Raw genomic sequence first — 22,723 nt, 5'->3', positions numbered from 1 at the left:
AGGCGCACAGGCTTCAGTAGTTGTGGCATGTGGGCTCCGTAGTTGCGGCTTGTGGGCTCTAGAGCACAGGCTCAGTAGTTGTGGCACACGGGCTTAGTTGCTCCGCGGCATGTGGGATCTTCCTGGACCAGGGCTCGAACCCGTGTCCCCTGCTTTGGCAGGAGGATTCTTTACCACTGTGCCACAAGGGAAGTCCAAAACTAAGAACTTTTATGTGTCAAAGGACACCATCAAGAAAATGAAATGGCGATACACAGAATGGGAAAAAAAAGTTTGTAAATCACATATCTGGCAAGAGTCTAGTACCCAGAATATATAAATAACTCAACAATAAAAGATAACCCAATTAAAAAACTGGGCAAAGTGTCTGAATGGACATTTCTCCAAAGAAGATATACAAATGGACGATAAGAAAATGCTTAACATCTTTAACCATTTGGGAAATGCAAATCAAAACCATAATGAGATACCACTTTACACTCCCCAGGATGGTTATAATTTTAAAAAAAAGAGGAAATCACAGTGTTTGTGAGGATGTGAAGTCAGAACCCTCATACACTGCTGGGGAGAATGTAAAATACTGAAGCCACTGTGGAAAACAGCAGTAGTTTTTCAAAAAGCTACACGTAGAATTACCATATGACTCAGGAATTCTAATCCTATGTACAAACCTGAGAGAACTGAAAAACCAGCATTCAAACAAGAACTTGTACAGGAATGTATATAGCAGCATTATTCATAATAGCTAAAAAGTGGAAACAACCCAAATGTCCATCAACTGATGGATGGATAGACAAAATGTGGTGTGTACGCACAGTGAAATATTTAGCCATAAAAAAGAATGAAGTACTGGGACTTCCCTGGTGGTGCAGTGGTTGAGATTCCGCCTGCCAATGCAGGGGACACAGGTTCAAGTCCTGGTCCGGGAAGATCCCACATGCCATGGAGCAACGAAGCCCATGTGCCACAACTACGGAGCCCACGTGTCCCAACTACTGAAGCCTGCGCGCCTAGAGCTGGTGCTCCGCAACAAGAGAAGCCACCGCAATGAGAAGCCCGCGCACCTCAATGAAGAGTAGCCCCCGTTCGCCGCAACTAGAGAAAGCCTGTGCGCAGCAACGAAGACCCAACACAGCCAAAAAAAAAAAAAAGAATTGTACTGAAACATGCTATAACGTGGATGAACCTTGAAAACATAATGCTCAGTGAAAGAAACAAGTCCAAAAGGAGGACATATGGTAAGATTCCATTTTTATGAAAAGCCCAAAGTAGGCAAATCCAGAGACAGAAAATACACTAGAGGTTGCAAAGGGGTGGCGGAGGCAGAAGGGAATGGAGAGTGAGTACTAACAGGTATGGTGTCTCTTTTGGGGGATGATAAAAATGTTCTAGAATTAGTGGAGATGGTTGCATAACTCTGACTATACTAAAAATGATTGAGGGAGTTCCCTGGTGGTCCAGTGGTTAGGACTCTGTGCTTTCACGGCTGTGGGCCCGGGTTCTATCCCTGGTCAGGGAACTAAGATCCCACAAGCCACACAGCGCGGCCAAAAAAATAAAAATTAAAAATAAAAATGATTACAAAATAAAAATGACTGAACTGGGTACTTTAAAATGGTGAATTTTATGGTATGTGAATTATATCACAATGAAAATATGTGCAAAAAAATACAAATTTTAAAATAAACTAAAAACCTGATGGGATTGTAGGCCAAAAAGAATGAATTTTCCTGTGTGTAAATTTAAAAATAAATTTTAACTATGAAGAAATTTCAAGTTTCTTGAGGGTAGACCCTATGTCTACATGAAATTGATAACTCCCAGGGAGGTGAGTACATTGCTTTATGCTTAGAAGTTGCAGATTAAAGTAAATGATTATTAAATCAAAGTTATTTTCTTTGGGCAAACATCAGCATCTTTAGGGCAATTACTCTTTCATTTCCACAGCTTAATGCTGACAAGAGATTCCTATTTATCTGTGATTGACAAACCTTCATTACAGTGAACGCATATTGACCTACAAAGTCACTTTCTGAGCTATTGCCAAACGTCAAGTTGGGTCAGCATGCCCTAAGCCTTCCAGAGAAACAAACCCTCCACCCACAACTTTTCTTCTATACTGTCTGACCCAACTTCCTCCATCTCCTCCCCAGAGTTCCTATACATGTGTACACATACACAGACCCGCAATGGATTGTGATATGATCAAGAAATAACCTTTCATTGGGTCAAGAGATTTGCAGGTCTATCTTTCTTATTAAGGTCCTGGAGTAAAAGGATGGCAGACGCACTCAAAATGGGGTCCTTGAGGGAAACTTAGTAAAGGGACTATTTGTAAAGGTGTGGGCCAGGTAGGCTGCTAGGTACCCCAGGGCTGGGAATGACTAAGAGTCATTATACCTCCAGGGCCTGAGGGGTAAGAGGAGGGTGCCATTCCTGGGCCTGATGAGGGCAGCTGTACCAGGAGAGGGAAGAGCTAACTTCCTGGTGCCCCCCATTGGTCAACGCCCCTGAAGCCAGATGGTCATGGAGCCTCCTGATGTGATGCCTAAAGGTCAGCCTACTCCACAGAGAAGGATGGAGAAGGGTGGAGCGTGTGTCTGGGGGATGGAAAATATCCTGCCCACCCTGTTATAGCTGCTACTGCTCTTACCCAAAATTACACCACAGCTAAGAGTCAGATCTCCTTTATAGGAGTTTATTCCCTAGAGTTTGTGCTGCTGGTAGTGGGTGGGAGGGTGAGAAGGTGGGAATACACGCATCAGCTTTTGAATCAGAATACCTGAATTTAAGGGGATAATAGGATTTACTTCCCAAATCTGTGAAGAGCAACAAACAAGTTAATATTTGTGGAAGTGTTTTATAAAGTGCTATCCAAAAATAATTTACTGGAGTTACTCCCCTCCCCTATGTGTCCCTCCTGAGGATCACCAGCCAACCCAGACTACATTCCCGAGGACTTACATCTTGCCCCCTCCACATGCACTAGATTCCCACTGTGCTGTCCTCAGTTAGGTCTCCATTTTCCCCAGGAGCTTCCCCTCTGGAGAGGACACAGGAAGGACACAGATGCTGGAGCCAAATAGAAGTGGGGTTGAATCCTGGTTTTGCCACTCATGAGCTAGGGACCTGGCTTAATCCTCTTTAACTTTCTCATCTGTAAAATGGGTACAATAAAGCTTCCCTCAAAACATTAGAAGTAATATATGTAAGACACATGACAAAGCAAGTGGCCAATAAATTGTAGCTGTGATTATTGACCCTCCATTAGTGCCAGATCAATCTCCTCCCAAAACAGATAGGGCTCAAATCCCACCTGCGACTTCCTCACCACCGGAAGTGAAGTATAAACTCCTCACTGGCTCTTAAGTGCGGCGGTTGGCCGGGGCGTCCCCACGAGCGTTCAACATGCGGATTGAGAAGTGTTACTTCTGTTCGGGGCCTATTTACCCAGGCCACGGCATGATGTTCGTTCGCAACGATTGCAAGGTGTTCAGATTCTGTAAATCCAAGTGTCATAAAAACTTCAAAAAGAAGCGCAATCCTCGCAAGGTCAGGTGGACTAAAGCATTCCGGAAAGCAGCTGGTAAAGAGCTCACAGTGGATAATTCATTTGAATTTGAAAAACGTAGAAATGAACCTGTCAGATACCAGCGAGAGCTATGGAATAAAACCATTGATGCAATGAAGAGAGTTGAAGAGATCAAACAGAAACGCCAGGCTAAATTTATAATGAACAGGTTGAAGAAAAATAAAGAACTACAGAAAGTTCAGGACATTAAAGAAGTGAAGCGAAACATCCATCTTATCCGGGCCCCTCTTGCAGGAAAGCAGCTGGAAGACAGAATGGTACAGAAATTACAACAGGATGTGGACATGGAAGATGTTTCTTAGAACTCTTACTGTCTGTAACCATTTCTATAAGTGCATCTGGAAATCTCCTTTGGAGACATAGAACTTGTAAATTATTGATTTTTTTTTTCATATAAGGTCACTCATATGAAAGGGGATTAAAGTACTTCCTTCCTACATTGCTATCTGCAGAACAGCAGAATATGGATGCTAGATTGCATCTCAATGTTAAGCCTTCCCTGAGAAATACACTTTTATAAGTCATGAAAATTATGCTTGTAAATACAGAAGTGAATTGTGGACATAAAATGGTCATGCCATTTGGTTAATGGCACTAGGCAGCATTTATGTAATAATTAATGACAAATTCATGACGAGTAATATATAAAATAAAATTTTCATTGCAGTAATATTCCTTTTCTAGAAGGGATACAGCAAGGAACTAACAAACAGTCTGTATGATAATTAACCTCTAGTAATTTCTTTTGATTTTAGTACTTCTGGTTTTGGTTTATAAGCTTCTTAGAAGAACATAATGGTCTAATATATTGAAGCCTAATTATGTTGGACCATTTTGACCTGGTTTTAACTATTATGATAGGCATTTGTGGATGTTGGGGGTGAGTTGAATAGTCTGTTCCTGAAATGGCACTATATAATTTCTACTTTGGAGAATACTCACTTCTAAGTTGAGATTCCTAGTAGAATAAGCTTTATTTTTCTAGGGGTCCAGTACCTATTAAAATTTTTTGTGTGGTTTTCTTTTTAAAAACTCCTAATTGTTTGTGGAAAATTGGACGTATGGGTAACACATTATAGATTATTTACACATAAAATTGTTTCTGAAGTAAGTAAGTGCCTACGTATTTATTGTTTAAAAGTACTAAACAAAAGGTATGAAGTTTGCTCACACATACTAAGAAGTAGGAGATACATTTAAAGAGAAATGTATACTTTATACTTCATGTTTTCTTATTTTTACATTACTTACGAGTAAGTATGTTAAGAGTTATTAAGTAACTCAGTTTTTCTTTTCCTTAGGACAAAATTTAGAATAAATTACAAGTTTTAAGGTTATATAAAAAAAAAAAAAAAAAACAAACTCCTCACTGTCGGGAGGTAGGAACCTAAAGGAGAAATCCGAGAGAGAGCCTGTTTACAGGAGATGGCAAAGGCACCCACTGGCTGGAGGAATTAAAAGATGTAAGTGAGTATGCTGGGGGAGGTGACAGAGGTCAATCTGATCTTTTAGGGAGATTCAGACCTTGGAAAGAGAAGCAAAGTAGGGAGAGAAAGGAAGCAGAAGGATGGCCTGGTTTGCATTCTTTTGTCAAAAAGAGTGAGGAAAGCCAAGAATGAAGGGAGAATCCATACACACACACAAAACAAACCCAGGAGAATCCCCCTCCGGTTGCCATGGCAACGGGGATGGGTCAGAGGTGGCAACAAGAATCCAGAGGGATCACGATTCACATATAGTCTCTTAGCTCCGTTTTGGGGCAGATTTGGGGAGAATTTTGAGAAGAGTTTGTGACTCTGGCCTGCTCCTGGGCTGCCGCTGCTGGCAGTAAATCCTGGAATTGCACGTCCGTGATGTCTTGCCTCCACGGTGTCTGCTTTGCTGCCTGGAAGGAATCACAGCCTGGTGAAAGGCAAAGACCCCTCTTCGGGGCCCCTGCGTGGGTCAGCCTGGCACTGGCTTGGGATCCTATACTTGCATCAGCAGGCAGCCATCCCCTGGGGATTGGGGAGTGGCACACGTGCACTGAGACATTCAAGCCCCCTCATCGGGGGAGACAGGCAGGGTGAGGCAGGGGAAGGAACACAGCATGGGAATCAGAAGACCAGGGCTTACATCCCAGACCTGCCTCCTACGATCTGGGTTTCAGGCACCATTTCAGCCCCTCTGGGCCTGTAAAATAGGCCTAATAAGTCCCAATAAAGCTGTTTTTATTCAGAATCAACCAATTTTCACTGATTCTATGGTTTCTTGAATGGCCATCCTGGGGAGTGGACCGGGAGGAAGGTTTAAAACCGTATATCCTCAGAACTTCCCTGGTGGCGCAGTGGTTAAGACTCTGCGCTCCCAGTGCAGGGGGCCTGGGTTCCATCCCACATCAGGGAAATAGATCCCACATGCGTGTCGCAACTAAGGAGCCCGCATGCTGCAACTAAGTCCTGGCGCAACCAAATAAATAAATTAAATATTTTAAAAAGATAAAGCTATTTTTAAAAAAATTTATGCTCATCAAACACAAAGAGAAGATTTATATGAAATCAGCAGATACAAATTTGGATACATGAAGGCAGGCAGAAAATGTTCCTCATATCTTAACCTTTCTACCCAATTGGCAAATTCCTCTCCATGAAGCACAGTCTGATCTCTCTTAACTAGAAATCGATCCCTCCCTCCCCTGGAGCTGGGTGACACTCAGCTGCCCGCTTGGGACTTGAGCAAGTTACTGGTCTTTACTGACATGTTACCTACTTTGTAAGTGTTTCTTCCCCACTCCGGATGTTTCCTTCCATGTGGTGGGAGTTTGTTGGCAATACACTCCTGGCCTTCCTCTTTCTGTCTGCTTACTCTGTTCCAGAGAAGTTGGAATAACTTACTGGCCTGGAAAGTTTGGAAGGAGAAATCAGGTGTCTCCCCTCACCTCCCACCCTCTTCACCTTTGCTTATGAGCTGCTTCCTTCCCTTGGAGTATATTTTCTGTTGGCTTCCAGGAACGGGTTCCCCCTACAGGCCTGCCCTATCCAGCAAAACGTCGATTGGGCAGAAAGGTTTTTAACTCTGGGCTTGTATATCAGGGATCCCATTTTGGCTCTTATACCAAGCTGCCATCCTCCGATCTAGCCTATATTAGCAATAAAAGAGTCATTTTGATTGTCTGTATGTTGCCTCCTTTGTCTTATGTCTTAGTTTAGAACTCAGGTAAAAAGAGGGTTCTGTTACTTACAAAACAGAAACAGACCCACAGACTTCAAAAACAAACTTCTGGTTACCAAAGGGGAGAGGAGAGAGGGGAGGGATAAATTAGGAGGTTGGGATTAACATATACACACTACTATATATGAAATAGATAATCAACAAGGACCTACTGTATAGCACAGGGAACTCTACTCAATATTCTGTAATAACGTATACGGGAAAGGAACCTGAAAAAGAATGGATATATGTATATGTATAACTGAACCACTTTGTTGTACATCTGAAACTAACACAATATTGTAAATCAACTATACCCCAATATAAAATAAAAATTAAATTAAAAAAGAGGGTTCTGTTCATTGGCCCTGTGGTAGATGGTATTATTGTTCCAAATATTCACTGTTCTTCCCTAGAGAAGATTATTCCCCCCGTACTCCTAAAGTCATTTAGGAGCATTTATTGAAAGTAGCTAATGAACCATGTGAGTAGAGGTATCCTTCTACTGCATGCTTCCACCATTGCTCTTTGTACTTTTTCTCTGCCATGAGGCTGGTTTGTTCCAGATAAGAGCTGCTCTTGCAGCCTGGGACATGGAACATAGCTGGGGCTGACCATAGAATAACATGTAAAGTGAGCAAGAAATAGCCTTTACTTCTTTTGGTAAACTACTGAGATTTGTGGGTGGTTATTGTAACATTATAGTGAATACTGACCTATACAAGAATTGGTACCTGGAAGTATGAAAATCTAAAAATAAGTGGCATTGTCTTTGGGGCCATTAGAGATTGGGAAAAAATGGCAGTCCATGTTTCACAGTGGCAAAACCTTTGTCAAAACTATCACCTGAGCTAACCGGGAAGGAAGATGATTTAGCTAATGAATTTTTGGCTTTGGATAAAGAAATGAGAAATTTGGTAGCATGAGTTGGTTTAACTCGGTTGTATCTGACAAATATTCATGAAACCAACTAAATTTTTGAGAAAGCTGTAGCATCAAAAGAACCATTAATCTGAACTAAAAGAAAGAGTGACTATTTCAGTACTTGAAATCATCCTTGGACCCTCCAACATTCTACAGGAAGGAAGCAAACTGAGAAAGTTACTCAGCCCCCATGGAGAACTTATGGTCCAATGTCTACTTCAGATATGGCCGCTGGGTGTAATGGTGTAGACAGAGCTTCTTAAAGAGTGAATCCAAGAGCTACAGGGAGCGATGGACTAGGGAGACACTTCCAGAGACAGAATCAAGACCCAGTCAAGGAATTTTCCCCAGTCCCAGGTAAGCGGCCTTCCATCTTTCCCCTGTCTGAGTGGGAGTGTTTACTATGGTTAACCTTTCCTGTTCCATCATTGCATGTTGGCGAATATTGGGGTGGAGGGAGGCCTGGAAGTCAAGGAGTTTCCCCCAATCCAATGTAGGGAACTTTTGCCAGGAGGATTTTAGAAACGGCTTATTAAAACATTATTTAATTATAAAATGAAATAAAACATCATCTTCTTGGGACTTCCCTGGTGGCACAGTGGGTAAGAATCCGCCTGCCAATGCAGGGGATACGGGTTCGAGCCCTGGTCCAGGAAGACCCCACATGCTGTGGAGCAACTAAGCCCGTGCACCACAACTACTGAGCCTGCGCGCCGCAACTACTGAAGCCTGTGCGCGTAGAGCCTGTGCTCCGCAACAAGAGAAGCCACCTCAATGAGAAACTCGCGCACCACAACGAAGAGTAGCCCCTGCTTGCCACAACCGGAGAAAGCCCGCGCGCAGCAACGGAGACCCAACCCAGCCAAAGATAAAATAAATAAATAAATAAAAATTTAAAAAATCATCTTCTTTCGGCAAACACGAGCAACTTTAGGGCAAATAGTCTTCCATTCTCATGGCCCAGTGCTGACAAGACGTTCATATTTCTCAGTGTTACCTTCACTGACACGAACACACGTTGACCTGGATCCCTTTCTGAGACGCTGGCAACCGCCAGCCTAGGTCAACGTGCCTTCCCGAGAAACAAACTCAGTCTCACTGTGTCCCAACCACAACTTCTTCTACACATTGTAACCCAACTTCCTTTGCCTCCTTTCCACCTGCAGCTGAATCTCTCAACACACGCACACGTGCACACACTCCTATCTCAATCACTTGACAACTCCCCAGAACAAAAAGTTCCCTTCCCTCAGGAAGTCAGCTCTGTGGTAAACGTCAACTCTGCTGACAGCCTAAATTTAGATGAATCTCGTTCTTGCTAAAGAGTTGAGAATTCCTTTTCACGGATAAAACCCATCTGTATTTCACAGGAAGTCCCCTCTGAGTCTCAGGCAGAAGCACCAGGCTATTCAAAGGCTGCCCTCTATATGGAAGGGCTAGGAGAAAACATTCAATCCCAGCAGGCTTGACCAATAGTGAGCAGAGCTTGTTCTTCGGAATCATATGAAATTAGTCTCTTCTGTTTCAAATGGTGCCATTTGGAGATTAACAGGTGGTGATTACGACCCCCTAAGTCTCCTGTTTTCAGGTTAAATATCCCCACTTTTTCATGTATCTGCAAAAGGGAGGAAGAGTTAAGTGTTTCATAAAATGTAAAGTGCCCCATACCCTGAAGTTATTACATTGCATGGATTCAAACCTCAATCTCCATCCTGTTCACCCTCCTCTAAATACAATCCATTTTGTGAATAGCTTTCACACAGAAAATAACCCAAAATATCAGCAAGGCTTCACGTACAAAATTATTCACCACAGCATTATTTGTAATGGCAAAAAGAATCAAAAAATGAACTTCAGTGTCAGTAAGAGGGTTGTGTGTTTACAGTACAGTATGATATAGCTGCATGCACTGTTATGCTGAAATTTAAAATTGTATTTATCATTATTCAGCCATAAAAAGGAACGAAATTTGTAGTTATTTGTAGTGAGGTGGATGGACCTAGAGTCTGTCATACAGAGTGAAGTAAGTCAGAAAGAGGAAAACAAATAACGTATGCTAACGCATATATATGGAATCTAGAAAAATGGTACTGATGAACTTAGTGGCAGGGCAGGAATAAAGACGCAGACGTAGAGAGTGGACTTGAGGACACAGCTGGGGAAGGGGAGGCTGGGACGTAGTGAGAGAGTAGCGTTGACTTATATATACTACCAAATGTAAAATAGATAGCCAGTGAGAAGGTGCTGCATAGCACAGGGAGATCAGCTTGGTGCTTTGTGACGACCTAGAGGGGTGGGATAGGGAGGGTGGGAGGGAGGCTCAAGAGGGAGGGCATATGGGGATATATGTATACATATAGTTGATTCACTTTGTTGTACAGCAGAAACTAACACAACACTGTAAAGCAATTATACTCCAATAAAGATATATTAAAAAAAACCTGTATTTATCAACCCAAGGAAAGTGAAAACATGTCCACACAAAAACTTTCACCAGGATGTTCATAGCAGCATTACTCACAGTAGCCAAAAAGTGAGGACACCGAATGTTTATCAACTGATGAATGGATAAACAAATGTGGTCTATCCATAAATAGAATATTATTCAGCCATAAAAAGGAACAAAGTACTGATATACATGCTACAATGTTAATAAACCTTGAAAAAAATATGTTAAGTGAAGGAAACCAGTCACTAAAGGCCACCTATTGTATGATTCCATTTACGTGAAACATCCAGAATAGGTAAATCCCGTGTCCGGTATTTTCACTCTAAGCTCTTTGCTGTAGACATCTTTGCCACAAGCATTTTTGCTGCAAACATTTTTTTGCCACGTAACTAATTGGCCATAAGACAAGTTTGCTGTAAAAGGCAAAGTAACAACAAAAAAAAGAGGGACATTAAAAAGAACACCCTGAAACATAAAAACTGAATAACAAAATTAAAAAGACTTTATTGCAAAATACAAAATATTTGAGTAGACTGAACATATGTGTAGATTCGTGGCAATACTGCACAAATAACTGGTTCTATTTTGTGGATTGTACCTAAGCCCCTGTCTTTGAATTCTTTCGTTCACAGCATCATACATTTTTCTGTTTGTTGATTCATCTCCTCATCTTACTATTTTTCTTTTTGCTACAATTTCTTCTTTCAAGAGAGTTATCAGTTTCCAAATACCAGGATGTATATTTGTAACTGAGCTCTGTATTGTGCTGGGAAAGCCTCTTACACTGTTGTTTGTGTTCTTGGCATGTTGTCGCATGTCTGTTAATAGATATTCCAAAGTTCTATGGGAAATGTGGGTTCAACTCCACACCTTTGAGGCTCTCAGCCTCTTTCTCCTCCAATGTAGTGTGTTTCAAAATAAGAAACCAGCTCTTGGGGCCAATCACTGTCAATCGTCAGCTCGAAAAAGCCATCAGTCCCATCACTAACTGGAAGAAATGCTAACACGTTTCAACCAGTTGAAACCAAACTGTCAAACCAAAGTGTCAACCAGTTATTTTATCTTTCACGGCAAAAATGCGTTACAGCCAATTAGCTACGTGGTGAAAATGTCTGGCAAGAATGCTTGTGGCAAAGATGCTTGAAGGTGAAAGTACCTGGAACTGTTTCGAGGGTTAGATAGAACGCTTGCCGTTTCTGGCAGGTGGTGACATTTGTCAGTGATAAGTTCTCCTTACTAGGAAGGGAGACTAACTTGTCAGTTTGGGCCCAAGCTGCAAACAACTGAATACTGTTCTTTGGGCCAAAACATGGGCACTGAGACACAAAGCTGAGGGGCAAAAGGGGAGGGAAGGCTAGCCTGGGGAAATAAAGCTATTTTCTGATCAGATAAGGCTTCCTAAAGCTAAGACAACGTAACAAATATCTGTTGAACGTCTACTTTGTTCCCCAGGGTTCTTCTGTGTATTGGGTTCAGCAGGAGGTCTGGAGCTGGTGAAAACCAGGTCCCACAGTGGGTTAGCAGCAGAGTTGGAACTAGAATTTGGGTCCCATCATGTTGACTCAGTACTAAGGAAGTGTGGGTGGGAGTTTTGTTTCCCTGGAAGAAGTAGAAATTTCACTTTAAGTTATCCTGGAAAGAGGCCAGTCCTTGGACAATAAATGGCGGGGTGGGGAAGTGGGGGGGTGGTGAGAACGGGGCAGGGCTCCGACTGGACTGCAGGAAAGCAAAGGTCTCTCTCTCTCTCTCTCCTGGCCTCAGGCCCATTGAACATGTGTTCTGAGGCACAGGCAAAGGGATGGTTCATTTGATGCATCAAGCTGGCTAGGCTAAGATGCCCGGGTGTTGGTTGAACACCAGTCTAGATGTGGCTCCGGAGGTACTTTTTAGATGTGATTAACATTTGAATCAGTAGACGTTGAATGAAGCAGATCACTCTTTATAATGTGGTGGGCCTCATCCAATCAGTTGAAGGCCTTAAAAGCAAAGCCTGAGGGTTCCCGAAAAGAAGCAATTCTCCTCCTCCAGACTGTAACTAAACATCCTCCCTGAGCCTCCAAGTCAGCTGCCCTGTGGAATTTGGACTCGACCCTGTGACATCAGCCTGAATTTCCAGCCTGTCATCTTGCCCTACAGATTTTGGACTTGTTGTCAACCATAATCACATGAGCCAATTCCTTCAAATAAATCTCTGTCTCTATTTCTGTAAGCTCTAGCTCTAGGTATCCACCCTAATGGTTCTGTTTCTCTGAGAATCCTCACTAACACAAACAATCTCTCCAGAAACCGACTCCTGCGAGAGCTGAGGCTGGGAGTGGGGCAAGAGCAGTGCTGGAAGGGGTCCTGTGGGGGGATTGGCACCCGTGGACTCCCGCTGCAGCCCCTCCCAAGACTCAGCTGGGAGGGTGTGCACCAGGGTCAGCAGATGTTGGGCTTGTGAGCCAAATCCACCCCAGCCCATCGTGTGCAGCTCACGGAGTTAAGACTGGGTTTTGTATGTTTCAAGGGCTGTCAAAGCAAAAAAACAAACAAACAATCAAAAAGAATAGGTGACAGAGACTGTATGTGGCCCACAATGTCTAAAATATTTATTATTTGGCCCTTTACAAAAACAAGTTTGCAGACTCTGCTATGGATTATTATCCATTAACGTCCAATATACTTTCGTCAGATGTTATAGTCTGATTACAGCGGCTCTGTGGGGAATTAAGGGATTATATGGTGTCAAAGGAAAATTGGTGCCCTCTCTGGAAGTCAAGAGAGATGAGAGCCGAGGAGATCACCGTCAGAAAAGGTGTGCACCCAGGGCATGGTTATCTCACAAGGGACAGATGTGGTCAGAAGGCCAGAGGGGAAGAAACTGACAAATTCACCTCGAGTCCATGAGAAGCAGCCCCTTGGGGACACACAGAAATGACAGATGAATAATATGAGGGGACCTGGGTCCCAGTATGGGTAAAGCAGGCTCTAGGTAAATCTCATTTGGGGGGTTTAATGAAAATAATGAGACTTTGTTGGGGAAGGTCTGGACTTAACGTTTCTGTGGATGGACCATCAGAATTATTCAACACGGAAACTGAGTTGGTAAAGTGAGGTGGTTGATGGGCGAGGACTTGGAGCCAAGTGAAGTGGCCGGTCTCGTGTCACCCAGGGTCTGCTGAAGCATTGGGACATAGTTCTGCTCCAGGAATGAGGATGCCTTTCTAATTACGGGAACTTCTTGTTCATCACAGAAATATGCCTTAAATGCTAGAATATAAAAAGACCACAAAGACAAAGCTCCTTCTGAAGAAGTCTAAAATAAAGGGTCTTCTTCCCAACTTGAATATATAAACTTTTAGGGAGAATGATGACTATTTATAATATTATATTTGTACTATTTATAAAATGTATGGTCATGAAGAACCTAGGTGCAGGACAGGAATAAAGACGCAGACCTACTAGAGAATGGACTTGAGGACACGGGGAGGGGGAAGGGTAAGCTGGGACAAAGTGAGAGGGTGGCATGGACATATATACACTACCGAATGTAAAATAGCTAGCTAGTGGGAAGCAGCCGCATAGCACAGGGAGATCAGCTCGGTGCTTTGTGACCACCTAGAGGGGTGGGATAGGGAGGGTGGGAGGGAGGGAGATGCAAGAGGGAAGAGATATGGGGATATATGTATATGTATAGCTGATTCACTTTGCTATAAAGCAGAAACTAACACACCATTGTAAAGCAATTATACTCCAATAAAGGTGTTAAAAAAATGTAAGTTATTAATTTAGATATATGCTCATTTTTAAAAATGCATGTTATATATAACAATGTATTAATTTGCAAATATTGGATTTTCCACTTTCTGATTTCATGAAACTATTTATTTCAAATCTTTTCCTGAATCTTTGACACCAGTGTCTTTATTATCACTAGAACCGTCCTCTTAAACACACACACACACACACACACACACACACACAAATACACACACCTTTCTGTTACAGAACATTTTAAACATATATACACATCAAGAGAGTAGTATAGTGAAACCCCAAGTACCCATTACCAGCTTCAGTAATTATCAATGCCTGGCCAACCTTGTTTTCTTTATGTCCACTCTGTTCATCTCTCCCATATTATTTTTTTTCTCTTTTAAAAATTGAGGAAGGGGGAATTCCCTGGCAGTCCAGTGGTTAGGACTCCACTCTCTCACTGCCGAGGGCCCGGGTTCAATCCCTGGTCAGGGAACTAAGATCCCACAAGTCGTGTGGTGTGGCCGAAAAAAAAAATTGAGGTAAAATTCATGTAAGATTAACCATTTAAAGTGTATACAATTTAGTGACATTAAGTATATTCACGATGTTGTACAATCACCCCCTCTGTCTAGTTTCAAAACATTTTCTTCAGCCTCAAAGAAACCCATACAGCCATTATGCAGTCACTCCTACCCCCGGCCCCTGGCAACCACTAATCAGCTGTCTGTCTCTTTGGGTTTACTTTTCTGGATATTTCATACAATATGTGACCTTTTGTGTTTGGCTTCTTTCACTACAGTTTATGTCTCTAATAAATAAGGCTTTTTGGTGGATAATATAATCATAATGACATCCTTCATTATGATATAGTCATAATGACTATTATGACATCCTTCAAAATCAACAATTTTGTAGTATCACCTAATACCCAATCTGTGTTCGATTTCCCCAGTTATCTCAAAAATGTCTTTTCGGTTTGTTCCAACAAGACGCCAACTAGGACCACACAGTACACTCGGTCGCAATGCTTCTTAGGTCTCTCTCTCTCTCTTTTTCTTACAATATTTAATTTTCATGTAGTTTCACCTGTTATAGAAAATAATATACTGATTAAGAATACTGTTTCCCCCACTCTCACATTTCATGCAACAATTTTATTCCAACGCGTGTATATCTAGAGCAATATTTTGAATCATTCAGGAGGGTATCCAGAGCACATCATATTTAAGATGTCTCAGGCTTTAAATAGAGCACTTTTGGAAACCATATATGATGTCATCATTGGAAATCTGTAAAATATTTTTTTAATTAATTTATTTTATTTATTCTTTTTTTTTTTTTTTTTTTTTAGCTGCATTGGGTCTTCGTTGCTGCGAGCCGGCTTTCTCTAGCTGCAGCGAGCGGGGGTTACTCTTCGCTGCGGTGCGCAGGCTTCTCATTGCGGTGGCTTCTCTTGTTGCGGAGCACGGGCTCTAGGCACGCGGGCTTCAGTAGTTGTGGTTTGCAGGCTCTAGAGCACAGGCTCAGTAGTTGTGCATGGGCTTAGTTGCTCCGCGGCATGTGGGATCTTCCCGGACCAGGGTTCTAACCGTGTCCCCTCCATTGGCAGGCGGATTCTTAACCACTGCGCCACCAGGGAAGCCCGGAAATCTTATCACAAGCCTGAAGCAGCCACCTGTGATATCTACAAAACTTCCATATCGTTTATTTTTATAATATTTTAATCGTGAAATACTGTATTGCTTTTGTCCCCCTTTGTATTATGGAATAGTTTAAACATATACAAAAATAGAACACCACTCAGCTCAACAATCATCAATGTATGACAAGTCATACTTCATATGTGTGCCTCCCCACTTCACCCCCTCCCTACTCTGTATTATCTTGAGGCAAATCCCAGACATCATATCATTTCAGCTGTAAATATTTCAGTATATATGTCAAAAATATAAGGACTCTCTTTAAAAACATAACTACAATACCATTACAGCTAAAAAATTATTAATAATTCCTTAATGTTATCAAATGTCCAATCCATGTGTCTAATTTCCCCAATTACCCCATAATATTTCTTTTTTACAGTTGGTTTATTTGAACCAATATCTAAACAAGGTCCATACATTGCAGTGGTTGATATGTCTTTTTTTTGGGAGGGGATAAAGATTTTTAAAAATTAATTTTAATTGGAGTATAGTTAATTTATAATGTTGTTAGTTTCTGCTGTATAGCAAAGTGAATCAGTTATACATATACATATATCCACTCTTTTTTAGATTCTGTTCCCATATAGGTCTTTACAGAGTATTGAGTAGAGTTCCCTGTGCTATTCAGTAGGTTCTTGTTAGTTATCTATTTTATATATAGTAGTGTGTATATGTCCCTCCCAATCTCCCAGTTTATCCCCCCTCCCCTTTCCTCCTTGATAACCATAAGTTTGTTTTCTACCTCTGTGACTCTATTTCTGTTTTGCAAATAGGTTTCTTTGTACCATTTTTTTAGATTCCACATATAAGCGGTATCATATGATATTTGTCTTTCTCTGTCTGACTTACTTCACTCAGTATGACAATCTCTAGGTCCATCCATGTTGCTGCAAATAATTAATCGTTCCTTAATGTCATAAAATGTCCAGTCTGTGTGTCAAATTTCCCCAACTACCCCATAATATTTCTTTTTTTTTTTTTTTACTTTTTACAGTTGGTTTATTTGAATCAGTATCTAAACAAGGTCCACACACTGCAGTGGCTGACATGTCTTTTAAGTCTCTTTTTTGTTCAACTGCTGTTTGTCCTTCCTCCTTTATTTTTTTCCCTTGGGATTTGTTGCTTGAAGAATCTTGGTTGTTGATCCTGTAGAGTTCCTACATGGCTGATTGACTACCTGGGGTATTATTTAATATATCCCTCTGTTCCCTGTATTTCTAGGAAACCTATGGTTAGTGGCTTAGTCTGATTCAGGTTCAGTTGTTTTGCAAAGACTGCTTCTTACGGGTACTGTGACCTTCCATTAGGAGGGACCTCATGTCCCTTTCTCTTTCTCTCTTTTTGTGATATTGGACAGAAATGATCATTGCCTGTATTCATTATTTCATTAGGAGGTTGAAAAATGGAACATTTCAATCCCATCGTTTCTTTTTCATTTATTAGATGAAATTCGTGGAGGGAACATTCCCCTTGGCAACTATTTGGTTGCCCTGGATATGGTTTGTACAGGAAAGCCAGGTTAATTACTTGATTCTTTTGGTTTTCTTTTAGTTTTCAGATTGGGTTGCTTCCTTAGGATCCCTTAAGTGACTGTTATGGGTTGAATCGTATCCCCCCCAAAAAGTTCTAACCCCCGGTACCTCAGAATGTGAGTTTTTTTGGAAATAAGGTTGTTGCTGATGCAGTTAGTTGACATGAGGTCATCCTGGAGTAGGACAAACACTTCATCCAATATGACTGGGGTCCTTACAGGAAAAGGAGAAGATGGCCATGTGATGATGGAGGCCGAGTGATGCTGCTACAAGTCAAGGAACACCAGGGAGTGCTAGCAAACAGCAGGAGCTAGACGAGCAAGGCAAGGGAGGGTTCTTCCCTACAGGTTTCAGACGGAGCATGGCCCTGCCAACACCTTGATTTTGGAATTCTGGTCTCCAGAACAGCGAGACAATAAATTTCTCTTGTTTTGAGCCACCCAGTTTGTGGTACTTTGTTACGGCAGCTCTGGGAAATTGATAGAGTAACCGATGGGGTTTTGTTTTTTAAATACCACTGTGAACTCATAAATTTTAATATTTTTTGTTTTAATCCTTTGCAATTCATATTTTGTTGCATTTCAAATTGTCCAATCTTTGGTCAGCAGGGCCCTCTTCACCTTGGCTCCTGCATCCTTTTAACACAACTGCAGTAATCTTTGATTGCTTTTTTGCTTATCTTGGACATTTCCTACCCAAGAACTGAAATAAGTCACTTTCTCCAAACTTCCCTGGTTTCTTTAGTGGGAAATAGTATTTAGAGACCACAATCTTGGCATTAGGAGTACCCATTGCTACCATAAGTGGTCATTGTTTCCAGGCCTTTTCAGTGGGCAGAGCTAGGAAATATGACTTTCTTTTATTTTTTTTCTTTATCAAAGAATAAAATCTTTACTGGTAGAGCAGTTTGTTCTATGGTATTCCTTGGGCCCACTACATATATCAAAAATATATATACAAACAGCTGTGATGATTATTGTTATCAACTTCATAAATTACACGTTATATATTTTCTTTTGAATGTATCAAAAATTTTGTGTTTTTTTCCCGCCATCTTGGTAAGTAGTACAACACTCTTTCATTGGCTCCAGTCAAAACCCTTTGTTTTTAAACATTAAAGATTTTTAAATGGTAAAACAGTATTTTAAATATCACAAAGTTATTTTTTTTTTTTAATTTACATTTTGCTGCAAGGGGGAGTGTGAAGAATCCTAAAATCCCACAATTATAGGTTTGTGAGTCTTTGGAAGGGTTGAGATGAAACAACTAACACAGATATCCACACCCTACTGCTCTTTATCACTGTCATCAGTGTGATGTAGGCACTTGAAAGCCACAGAAGTGTTTCTTCAAATCAGTCGGTCTGCCTAAAGTGAACCTTGATATAAACTATGGACTCTGGGTGATAATGATGTATCCACGTAGGTTCATCAGTTGTACCAAATGTACCAGTCTGATAGGGGATGTTGATCATAAAGGATGCTATGCATGAAATACATGGGAAATATCTGCATCAGCTCCATAATTTTGCTATGAACCTAAAACTGCTCTAAAAAATGAAGTCTATTTCAAAACAAAATTGCCTGGTCTAGAACTCAGACTTATTGCTAGATTGGCCTGATCTTCACCACCGGTTATCATAGGTTATAAAGTCTGACTATGATTGCTAAAGTTCAAGGGCCTCTGCTATCGTTCCTGCTGATTCTTGTCAGTTGAACCTCCGTGAGTGAGAATAGCAGGCTGCTCGCATGGATGTAAACTAATAAATTGAACATCTGGGAACTTTCTGCCCACCTTAAAAACTGGGGGCTTGCTTCTCCCCTGTCATCTCCTGCCTCCCTTTATCCCTCCTGGCTACCACTAGTCAGAATTTTTTGTTTATCATTCTGTTGCTTTTTTGTTTTGTTTTGTTGTTCTGATTTTTTTTTTAATTAATACTTTTTGGCTGCACAGCGCAGCTTGTGGGATCTCAGCTCTCCCACCAGGGATCGAACCCAGACCACAGCAGTGAAAGCCCCGAATCCTAACCACTAGGCCACCAGAGAACTCCCCCAACAGACTTTTAAAAGAAAAAAAAAAAAAAGCAGTTTTAAATTTACAGAAAAGTGGATGGGAAGGTACAGAGAGTTTCGACAAACCCCCCTCTCCCCAACCACGCACAGTTTCCCTATTATTTATATCTTGTATTCGTGTGGTACATTTGTTACAATTGATGAACCAATATTGATACATTATTATTAATTAAATCCATAGTTTATATTAGGGTTCACTCTTTGTGTTGTACATTCTATGGCTTCTGACAAATGTGTAATGACATGCATCCACGAATATAATATTGTTCAGTATTGTTTCACTAACCTAAAAATCCCCTGTGCTCCATTTACTCCTCTCTCCCTCCCCATGAACCCCTGGCAACCATGGATCTTTTTACTACCTCTATGGTTTTGTCTTTTCCAGAATATCATATGGTTGGAATCGTACTGTATTTTCCTTTCTTTTTTTGTACTGTTATCTGCATTTAACATTTTTATTTATTTATTTTTTATTCAAGTATAGTTAATTTACAATATTGTGTTAGTTTCAGGTGTACAGCATAGTGATTAGGGTTGTTTTTTTCTGTATATTCTTTTAAAAGAGAAAATATATCATAAATTCATACTAACATTTCCAATACAAATGTAAGGTTATGTTTTTTTTTTTAACTTAACTTCTTTCATTTAATATTTGTATTTTTTCACTTATGTTAAAAATCTTGGTTCTTAATGATTATTATAATAATTATATATTTACTTTATCCCTACTATATGTGTCTATGTGAGTGTGTAATATAGCTTCAGAATAACAAAGCAAAAAGTATTATTAATACTAAGATTACTGAAGCTAGTTAAATATTATTGTTTTTTTGCAGTCCATTTTGTCCTCAGGCTATAGTGCACTCGGGATGCCAAATCACTGTGTGTTTTTTTAAATAAACTTTTATTTTGGAACAATTTTAGGTTTACAGAAAAGTTGTGAAGATAGTTCAAAGAGTTTCTGTAGACAGTTACAGAAAGATAGAGAAGATGAAAAGGCAGAGGGCTATGTACCAGATGAAGGAACAAGAAAAAACCCCAGAAAAACAACTAAATGAAGCGGAGATAGGCAACCTTCCAGAAAAAGAATTCAGAATAATGATAGTGAAGATGATCCAGGACCTTGGAATAAGAATGGAGGCAAAGATTGAGAAGATGCAAGAAATGATTAACAAAGACCTAGAAGAATTAAAGAACAAACAAACAGAGATGACCAATACAATAACTGAAATGAAAACTACACTAGAAGGAATCAATAGCAGAATAACTGAGGCAGAAGAACGGATAAGTGACCTGGAAGACAGAATGATGGAATTCACTGCTGCGGAACAGACTAAAGAAAAAAGAATGAAAAGAAATGAAGACAGCCTAAGAGACCTCTGGGACAACATTAAACGCAACAACATTCGCATTATAGGGGTCCCAGAAGGAGAAGAGAGAGAGAAAGGACCAGAGAAAATATTTGAAGAGATTATAGTCGAAAACTTCCCTAACATGGGAAAGGAAATAGCCACCCAAGTCCAGGAAGCGCAGAGAGTCCCATACAGGATAAACCCAAGGAGAAACACGCCGAGACACATAGTAATCAAAGTGGCAAAAATTAAAGACAAAGAAAAATTATTGAAAGCAGCAAGGGAAAAACGACAAATAACATACAAGGGAACTCCCATAAGGTTAACAGCTGATTTCTCAGCAGAAACTCTGCAAGCCAGAAGGGAGTGGCATGATATACTTAAAGTGATGAAAGGGAAGAACCTACAACCAAGATTACTCTACCCGGCAAGGATCTCATTTAGATTTGATGGAGAAATCAAAAGCTTTACAGACAAGCAAAAGCTAAGAGAATTCAGCACCACCAAACCAGCTCTACAACAAATGCTAAAGGAACTTCTCTAAGTGGGAAACACAAGAGAAGAAAAGGACCTACAAAAACAAACACAAAACAATTAAGAAAATGGTCATAGGAACATACATATCGATAATTACCTTAAACGTGAATGGATTAAATGCCCCAACCAAAAGACATAGACTGGCTGAATGGATACAAAAACAAGACCCATATATATGCTGTCTACAAGAGACCCACTTTAGACCTAGGGACACATACAGACTGAAAGTGATGGGATGGAAAAAGATATTCCATGCAAATGGAAATCAAAAGAAAGCTGGAGTAGCTATACTCATATCAGATAAAATAGACTTTAAATTAAAGAATGTTACAAGAGACAAGGAAGGACACTACATAATGATCCAGGGATCAATCCAAGAAGAAGATATAACAATTATAAATATATATGCACCCAACATAGGAGCACCTCAATACATAAGGCAACTGCTAACAGCTATAAAAGAGGAAATCGACAGTAACACAATAATAGTGGGGGACTTTAACACCTCACTTACACCAATGGACAGATCATCCAAAATGAAAATAAATAAGGAAACAGAAGCTTTAAATGACACAATAGACCAGATAGATTTAATTGATATATATCGGACATTCCATCCAAAAACAGCAGATTACACGTTCTTCTCAAGTGCGCACGGAACATTCTCCAAGATAGATCACATCTTGGGTCACAAATCAAGCCTCAGTAAATTTAAGAAAATTGAAATCATATCAAGCATCTTTTCTGACCACAACGCTATGAGATTAGAAATGAATTACAGGGAAAAAAACGTAAAAAGGACAAACACATGGAGGCTAAACAATACGTTACTAAATAACCAAGAGATCACTGAAGAAATCAAAGAGGAAATCAAAAAATACCTAGAGACAAATGACAATGAAAACACGACGACCCAAAACCTATGGGATGCAGCAAAAGCAGTTCTAAGAGGGAAGCTTATAGCTATACAAGCCTACCTAAAGAAACAAGAAAAAGCTCAAGTAAACAATCTAACCTTACACTTAAAGAAACTAGAGAAAGAAGAACAAACAAAACCCAAAGTTAGCAGAAGGAAAGAAATCATAAAGATCAGATCAGAAATAAATGAAATAGAAACAAAGAAAACAATAGCAAAGATCAATAAAACTAAAAGTTGGTTCTTTGAGAAGATAAACAAAATTGATAAACCATTAGCCAGACTCATCAAGAAAAAGAGGGAGAGGACTCAAATCAATAAAATCAGAAATGAAAAAGGAGAAGTTACAACAGACACTGCAGAAATACAAAGCATCCTAAGAGACTACTACAAGCAACTTTATGCCAATAAAATGGACAACCTGGAAGAAATGGACAAATTCTTAGAAAGGTATAACCTTCCAAGACTGAACCAGGAAGAAATAGAAAATATGAACAGACCAATCACAAGTAATGAAATTGAAACTGTGATTAAAAATCTTCCAACAAACAAAAGTCCAGGACCAGATGGCTTCACAGGTGAATTCTATCAAACATTTAGAGAAGAGCTAACACCCATCCTTCTCAAACTCTTCCAAAAAATTGCAGAGGAAGGAACACTCCCAAACTCATTCTATGAGGCCACCATCACCCTGATACCAAAACCAGACAAAGACACTA

At 40.4% G+C, this 22,723-nt stretch overlaps 1 protein-coding gene across 1 annotated transcript; it reads left to right on the top strand.

Moving 5' to 3' along the window:
* The first annotated feature begins 3,361 nt into the window (after positions 1–3,361).
* On the top strand, positions 3,362–3,987 carry LOC132349049 (probable ribosome biogenesis protein RLP24). The gene has a single exon (XM_059897155.1). It carries the CDS (start codon positions 3,409–3,411, stop codon positions 3,892–3,894), a length of 486 nt encoding a protein of 161 aa, XP_059753138.1. The 5' UTR covers positions 3,362–3,408; the 3' UTR covers positions 3,895–3,987.
* Positions 3,988–22,723: the final 18,736 nt, after the last annotated feature.

The sequence above is a fragment of the Balaenoptera ricei genome, chromosome 15 (genome assembly GCF_028023285.1).
Source record: "Balaenoptera ricei isolate mBalRic1 chromosome 15, mBalRic1.hap2, whole genome shotgun sequence".
Classification (NCBI taxonomy): domain Eukaryota; kingdom Metazoa; phylum Chordata; class Mammalia; order Artiodactyla; family Balaenopteridae; genus Balaenoptera; species Balaenoptera ricei.
This window is presented reverse-complemented; position numbering and strand designations above follow the sequence as displayed.

Excerpts from the sequence above, each read along its gene's own strand:
- LOC132349049 (XM_059897155.1), top strand. The coding sequence starts at position 3,409 with ATGCGGATTGAGAAGTGTTACTTCTGTTCGGGGCCTATTTACCCAGGC.